Genomic DNA, 7,959 nt, shown 5'->3' on the forward strand with positions numbered 1-7,959 from the left:
ATTTCCAACTCAACCGAGCGCTTCTCCGCTTGTTCTGCTCTTTTCTTGAAATCATCTATTTCTGCAAGCTTTTAGGCAATTATTCCAGCTTTGGAGGAACCACGACCATGTACGTATTTGGTTACACGTTCAGTTACTTCAATGGAAATGTCTTCTCCAGTCCTATTTGCACCACTGAATTCAGATTCCAACTTTTTCTCCTTCATCATGCTTTGTCACAAAGGTAAATTCTGAAGTTAGACTTTCATAAGAGTTGTACAACAATATTAGAGTACCAATTCTATTTTTCTTACTAAGTTCATAGCAAATGTTTCGTCAACCATTGCATTCTTCTTCTTGCTATAATGGGTGATGTCATAAAGTTCTATTGGTTCAACTTCCCTCCCCTCTTGTGCTTCCTGTTACAATAAGAAGTTAAATAACCTACCCAAACAATCCAAAAGACATGTCTTCAAGATAATCAATTACCCGGTCATCTTTATGACGAAGAAAGGATTTTGTTCCAGCTGTATGAGCAGTTTTTTGCTTTGATCTATTGATCTTGTTCCTCTCACTTATTTTCTGCACTTATCAAGTTCAGCCATGATCAAAATTTAACGCACAAAAAACATGAGGAAGAACAATAGTAAATGATCAAAAGTCGGCCTCTATACCATTTGGACTACAGAAATAGTCACAAAGGTAAATCCAATCAGATTCTTCAACATATTGTGGATGATTTGCAAGTGCTTCTTCTTTTGTACTAAATTTCTTGAAAATCATGTGAAAATTGTATCGTCGACTTCTGTACTGTATATTTAACTACTTAAGAAGTGCTGGCTTAACATGTTCTCCTTCATCATAAGCAAAACTATTATGAAATATGAGTGAAAAATTTATTGTAAATGTCAGAAAAAGTGCATAAATGACCTGTTGTAGAACTATTTGGTACCAAGTCAAGAAGAAAAACAAGCCTTCAAAACAATTTCACTTACATTAACAAGTTTTAGCATTCCTTCTCTATCAGATTCTTGGAGTTTGGACCATTTTTCTGCTTTCCATTTGCCATATTTGCGAATGACACAACTTGCCTCTGAGATGTATTGTTGTGCCCCTTCTCCAATTACTCTTCCACTAACTTTAGAGACCTGGACTTTTACTTTTTTGCCGGCCTTCTTTTCCATGGACACTGCAATATTGCGAGTATATCCTCTTTTCCTAGTTACATTGATGCCACCTACCCAAAACATAGTACACAGTTATGAATGTGAGTGGAAAAATCTGAAATGAAATTAGCTGTGTAATATAAATTACAAGTAAATCTCATATACCGGTATCATTTTGTTGAACATCATCGCTCTCATTATTCTGGTCACTTCCACAACCAATGGATTGGTTAGATCCAACTTGTACTAAAGTAGGAGTAGTATCTTGCTGCTCAACAGATGTAGGAGTTGTCAACTCATGTCTTGATGATCTTGTAGCAGTTTTGCGACCATTTGAGGTAGTAGGATCGTAAAATCCAGCCAACTACACATTAGAAATGTATTTTTCGAATATTGCCAACTACCAAAAGTAAGAACTAACCTCAGTCTCATCAAATAGGTGAATTTGAACTGACTTTCTAGATAGGCTGAATTTAGCACCATTATTGGCATTGCTAGCTAGACTACCTTTTGGGCCACCAACTTGCTATAGTGAAGTAAAAAATACATAGCAAGGCAGATGCTTAATTGTTTAGAACCAATGGTATAAAGAAGTGAAGGTACAAGTACATAGCAAAGTCAATTTTCATCACCTGTTCACCTATTTTTTCTCTAGCTTCTGCTGCATTAGGCATTTCAGGACCTCAAGTTGGTCGCATAGGACATTTTCCTTTCTTCCCTGGTCCAGCCATGTAACTACATGATAAAAAGATATCAATCAGCCATGCATTTAGACTAAATATGTCTAGAAAGCTAGGACAAGGTACAATTACCAGCAATCAAAGGAGGAACTTAATTAATATGCCTTGTATTTTATAATAGATATTGCAAATTAGAAGATAAGAGTGACTAAAAATAATTCAAGATAAGAAATACACTTGATATGAACCAAAAGTTACATGGTAGCTATAAATAGAAACTAAAAATGTTATTTACAACATCGTTTAGTCAGACTCATAGTCATTACTTTCTACAAATTTTTCACTTTCATCTTCACTCGAGCTCAATTGTTGAATCTCATCATCATCAACAAAAAAATCATCCATTTTCCTGGCATGTTTAGCTGAAGAATCAGAATTTAGGATGCCAGTTTCTATAGCTTCATCAGCTAGCATATCGCCTCTTTTCAAGTTAGACAAATCGACATTCTCTTGAACCCCAATTAGGTCTTCAAGATAATCTTCTTGGTAAGTCTCTTCCTCTTCACATGATTTATCCTCATCCTTTTCAAGGACAGCATATGATGAACGTGGACAGATTGACTCGACAATATGCCAATCACCTCCAAGACTCATATCCTTTATGTAAAAGACCTGTTCGGCTTGGGAAGCGAATACAAATGGCTTATCTATATACCATTTTTTTGACAAATTGATGCTGCTTAGATTACTCTGTTTGTTTATTTTAAGACATGAGCTATTTTTCAAGTCCTACCAATCACACTTGAACAGAACTACTTGGCTTTGACTGAAGGAGTATTCAACCTCTAAGATATCTGTAATAGCACCATAGAAGTTTATTTCTACATCAGCATGCTCACCCTTCACCATAATGCCACTATTCTGGGTTTTTCTGTCTACCTCATGTGTTTTGGTATGAAATCTAAACCCATTGACATTACAACCAGGATATTTGATCGCTCTAAAATCCAGTCCTTTGGCCAAAGTCAACAATTCATCACAGCATCTACCTTGTGTATGCATGTAAGTGACCTATATAACCCAAATAAGAAATTAGAATGACTGAACAGATTAACAACTATATAAATACCACAAGTTTTCTAGTAGTTTGTTCCATACTTACACGATCTTCAAACCACTTTGGAAACTCTAAATCGTGCATCTGCTCTACATTCGACACATTTTGCTGCTGAAGCAATTCTTTGTACATCCTATACAACAATTTTATTAGTTATTTATGTGCTACGGTTAGTGCTATAATTGACTAAACATAACACTTCTCATATGCATAAGGTAATAAATTTATTACCTTATGTAATCATCAATTTCTTCACAATTTTTCAAGATGAATAAATGTATTTTCATCAACTCTGATTCACTTAAGCAACAGAATGTTGCTGCCCCAAAAGGCCGAGCCATTCCAGAAAAAATAGACAACTTTCCAGCAGCCTCAAAGCGTTCCGTGTTTCTTTCTGGTTCATTAAATATTGTAGGAACATTGTGCAAGTACCTAGAAATGAATGTTAGACATTCATCATCCAAGTAACGCTCAACAATGCATCCTTCTGGTTGAGCTCTGTTGTGCACATAACCTTTGTATTGACCCATTTTTCTATGTCACAAAAATGCAGCCATAAGATGTCACAGCAGTAAGACCCTATGAAGCAAAAGAAGATTCAGTCTTAAAATAGCCTTTACACTACCTCTCAAATGGGAACATCCACCAGTATTGTGCTGGGCCAGCAAGTTTTGCTTCAGCAGGTAAATGGACCATTACATCGACGAAATTTGGAGGGAAAATTTTTTCAAGTTTGCAGAGTATTACAACAATGTTTTTCTCCTGTGCATCTAACTCATCTACATAAAGAAACCTGGAACAAATATTCCTAAAAAAATTGCTTAGTTCTACCAAAGTTTGGAAAACATCCTTTGGCAGCATGCCTCTAATTGCTAATAGAAGTAGACGTTGCAAGAATACATGATAATCATGACTCTTCATCCTTGAAATTTGGCACTCTTTTGGCTTAACACAACGAGATATGTTTGAGGCAAATTCATCGGGGACCTTGAGTGAGCTCAAAAACTGGCATAGTTTTTGTTTTTTTCGTTGCGTGAAATAGTGTAGCATGCAGTGGGCATCATCTTTGAATCCCCTTGAGTTTGAAGATGCAATTCTTCCCTCAATCTCATTTTCTTCAAATCCTCTCTAGCTTGCCAAGTGTCCCTATTTTTGTGTCCCGTACCCATCACTGTAGCCAACAAAATTTGACACACATTCTTCACGATATGCATAATGTCCAAGTTGTGTCTAATTTTGTTAGAACTCCAATATGGCAGCTCAAAAAAAATGCTTTTATTCAACCAATTTGATTGATTTTGCATGTGTTTTCTTTTCTTCTCTTTAAGTAATTTAGGTGCCTTACCAAACACCATTTGATAAAACTCTTGAAGTTGTTCCAAGATTTCTTCACCGGATAAAGTTCTAATAGGCTGTCTAAGATCACTCTTGCCATCAAATGACTTTCTTTCTCTACGCCATTTATGGTCCGCTGGCAAAAATCGCCGGTGCCCCATATAGCAACATTTTAATCCATTTCTCAGATATACACTGGTTGTATCATCTAAACAAACAGGACAGGCCTTGTAACCTTTCGTACTCCACCATGACAAATAGGCATATGCTGGAAAATCACTTATAGTCCACAATAGAGCAGCCCGTAACATAAATTTTTCTCCCACGGCTGCATCATAAGTCTCAAAGCCAGTGTCAAAAAACTCTTTCAACTCATCAATTAGAGGCCTAAAAAATATATCCATATCATTTCCTATGCACTTAGGACCTGGAATAATCATTGATAACAGGAAAAAAGGGTCCTTTAAGCATTTCCAAGGTGGTAGATTGTAAGGAACAAGGATTACAGGCCATATACTATATGCATTATTCATGTTTCCATAGGGATTGAAACCATCAGTTGAAAGCTCCAACCTAATACTACGAGGATCTTTGGCAAAAGATGGGTGAGTGTTATCAAACTCCTTCCAAGCTATTGAGTCAGCAGGGTGTGTCATTGTGTTTTCCTTGGGAACGCGTCTCTCTTTATGCCACCTCATATCTTGGGCTATCTCCTTGTTTATGAATAGTATTTGCAACCTTGATTTTAAGGGGAAATAGCGAAGCACTTTTCTAGGAATTTTAGAACCCGAGGATTTATGACGAGGCACTTTACATTTTTCATTTGGGCAGCGATTGAGGCTTTCATTTTCTTTCCAATAAAGTGCACAATCATTTTCACATGCATGTATTTTTTCACACTTGAGTCCTAGCCCGCGAATTAAATTTTTTGCATCATAGTATGAGCTAGGAATTGATGCCATGGGAAAGACTTGAATGAGGAATTTCAGCAGCATATTGATGGATTTGCAAGTCCACCGATTCATAGTTTTCAAATAAAGGATATGGACAACAAAGGAAAGTTTTGAGTACTATCACAACTCGGGTAGAGACTTTTTTCAGCTTCAGATAATAATCTAAGAAACTTACTTGCTTCCCCCTCTTGCTTATTTGGTATATCCCTATTATGTTCCCCCGAATTCCTCCAATTCTCACCAAAGTTTGTAGTACCAACGTCATTTAACATTTCTTGAATATCATCTGACTCATTGTTTTCTTCATCTAAAACTATGTTATCATTTTCATCCTCATCAGAATCCTCAAACCTTTCACCATGATATACCCACCTAGTATAGCTCTCAACAATTCACCCACACAAATGACTTTTCATGATCTCCATAGTTTGATCCTCAAAGTTGTCGCACCCTTTACATGGACAAGAGAGCTTATATGTGGGATCCTTGCCTAAATAAGCAAACTCAACAAATTCTTTCACTCCTGCCAAACATCTAGGATGCAAGTAATCTTTAATTGTCATCCAACTCCTATCCACGTTTTTTCACAAGCATTGTTGATCCTAACACAAAAAAAATATGCAACCATGATACTACAACGACAACACATAAAATAAATATAGGAAATTAAGCTCAATACGGGAAATTAATCTTCCCATACAACAATAATAAAAATTAAACAAAATACAACACAGCTATTAGTAAATTCAAACATGTCACAACTACACATTTGGTTCATAAATACAAAAAGGAAACTAACTGTCAAACATGTCACAAATACACCTGGACGTTCTTGTCAAAAAGGAAACAAACTTTTGGTTCATAAAGAAGACAACAAAATGAAAAGGACAAGGGAGAAATTTAATTATTAGATCTCAGTGGAGATTTTTTGGGACGGCACTAAGATCGCAGTAACAAACAACCAGTTCAATCAATGGCTATCATTACCTGGAGCAGTATAAAAATTTTAAAAAGGGTATCCCTTTAAAGTTATTAGTTCTTAATTAAGTCTAGGTAGAATATTTTAAAAGGTGTTCTTATCTCATTAAACACTAGTTAAAATATTTTAATCACATGTTATTTATCGTATGAATATACATATTCGCAATTATTATTTTCTTTTATATTTATGCATTTTTCTGTTTAACCTTAATTTTCTCTAAAATTTAACACTTGAATTATTTCTTAACGAGTATCTAATGAATAAATAACCCTTACTTTAATTAGGCAAGTTCAGCTCCTTGTGAGATCTCAGTTGAGGTTTTTGGGGACAGCACTAAGATCACAGTAACAAACTAGCGCAATCAGTGGCCATTGTTATCTAAGGGCCTTGGAAAGACCAATTAGGGAAAAGGCACCATTAAAGTTTTTACCCCAGTCAAAAGTCTGATAGTAGTTTGTCTAGTTCTTTTTTTCTTTTTCTTTTGTTCCCGCTTAATGTTTTCATGCTTATCTGTTCTTCTCTGGTGTTTGAGTTTGTCTACAATTTTACTTTTGGGTCCAAAATTTGCAGTCAGATGATTAGCAGTTTTGATTAATTTTCAGTGAGAGTTGTACTGTGCACCCTTTGAAATGTATGTAAGTACTAAATTTCGCCATACTAATGGTAAGATATCGAAAATTCATCTACTATCTTAACAGAATTTACATCTTACATAAGTAAACTTACCAGTTGTAACGTGGTAACTTGGTGTCTTCACGACACCACAACATTTAGCAGTTATAAATGTTAAGAATTTTCCATAAAGCCACTTTATAAAATCTTCATTAAAGGTTATCTAATTTTCAAATTTGTTAAGTATAATACTATAATGTGAGCACAACAATATGACCACTTTGCTTTATTCCAAAAAAAAAAGTGATGATAATAAATAGATAGGAACAAAACCATCCGAAATGGCAATCAAATCAATATTCAACATTAATTGGTTCACATTTTCCACAAGTCAACATCCCATTTTTTTTAATCTGGATTTGCTTTGAAAGCAAATTGATACACAAATCCAAGATAAAAATAAGAAGAAAATGGGTGAAATATTTTCTTAATAAGGATAGTCTTCATCCAGCATTTGTTGTGATTGAGTTATTATGGGTCCTAGACATAAGACATTTTTTCTTTCTTTTTCCTTTTCTTGGTGCGAGTATGCATAAATTGTTATTTACCATCTGGACAAGAAGGAAAGTCCAAAATACATTCAAAGCATCTCTACTGTAACGGCCCCACTTCTCCCTAGGGCGTACCCCAGGGTATCGGCGGACCGCCTGCCCAACTCTCGCCGGGACTCAGTCAGTCGCTATAGGAGAAGACAATAAAGTCCATAAAACAAACGAAATATCAATAATTTCAAATTTAAACGTAAACTTATATACATATCCATCCCAAAAGCAATACAACTAGGTACAAAGGTTCTCCGTTCTCCATACAACCAGCCCACCAAACATTGGGGCGAGAACCATAACAAAAGAGCCAAAAGTACTAGTTCGGCTAGACTATACGTAGCTTCCATCCTTGCACGTCTTCCCCTGCTAAGGAAAACAAAAAAAACTAAAGGAATGAGCTGGAAAGCTCAGTGAGGTTCCGTACACATAGTCAACAAGAGAATCAATGCATTCAATACATTTAACAACAATTCAAGATACAAGTACAAATAAAGCGGTAACCACATTCATGAAAAGGATACGTGCTCACA

General features: G+C 35.6%; 1 protein-coding gene across 1 annotated transcript; it reads right to left on the reverse strand.

The window, feature by feature from the left end:
- Window positions 1-2,614: 2,614 nt before the first annotated feature.
- On the reverse strand, window positions 2,615-4,933 carry LOC140015863 (uncharacterized). The gene is made up of 5 exons (XM_072068689.1): window positions 4,288-4,933; window positions 3,568-3,721; window positions 3,174-3,476; window positions 2,988-3,075; window positions 2,615-2,896 (listed from the first exon to the last, which is right to left on the reverse strand). The coding sequence occupies exons 1-5, from the start codon at window positions 4,931-4,933 to the stop codon at window positions 2,615-2,617; spliced, it is 1,473 nt and encodes a 490-aa protein (XP_071924790.1).
- Between the last annotated feature and the right edge of the window lie 3,026 nt (window positions 4,934-7,959).

The sequence above is a fragment of the Coffea arabica genome, chromosome 10c (assembly GCF_036785885.1).
Source record: "Coffea arabica cultivar ET-39 chromosome 10c, Coffea Arabica ET-39 HiFi, whole genome shotgun sequence".
In the NCBI taxonomy this organism is placed as follows: domain Eukaryota; kingdom Viridiplantae; phylum Streptophyta; class Magnoliopsida; order Gentianales; family Rubiaceae; genus Coffea; species Coffea arabica.

What these genes read in the sequence shown, in the direction of transcription:
- LOC140015863 (XM_072068689.1), bottom strand. Translation starts at nt 4,933, where the DNA reads ATGACACACCCTGCTGACTCAATAGCTTGGAAGGAGTTTGATAACACT. An exon ending in GAAATTGATGATTACATAAG is followed by an intron (nt 3,076 to 3,173) that starts GTAATAAATTTA and finishes ATTGTTGTATAG; the next exon opens with GATGTACAAAGAATTGCTTC. An exon ending in CAAAGTGGTTTGAAGATCGT is followed by an intron (nt 2,897 to 2,987) that starts GTAAGTATGGAA and finishes TGGGTTATATAG; the next exon opens with GTCACTTACATGCATACACA.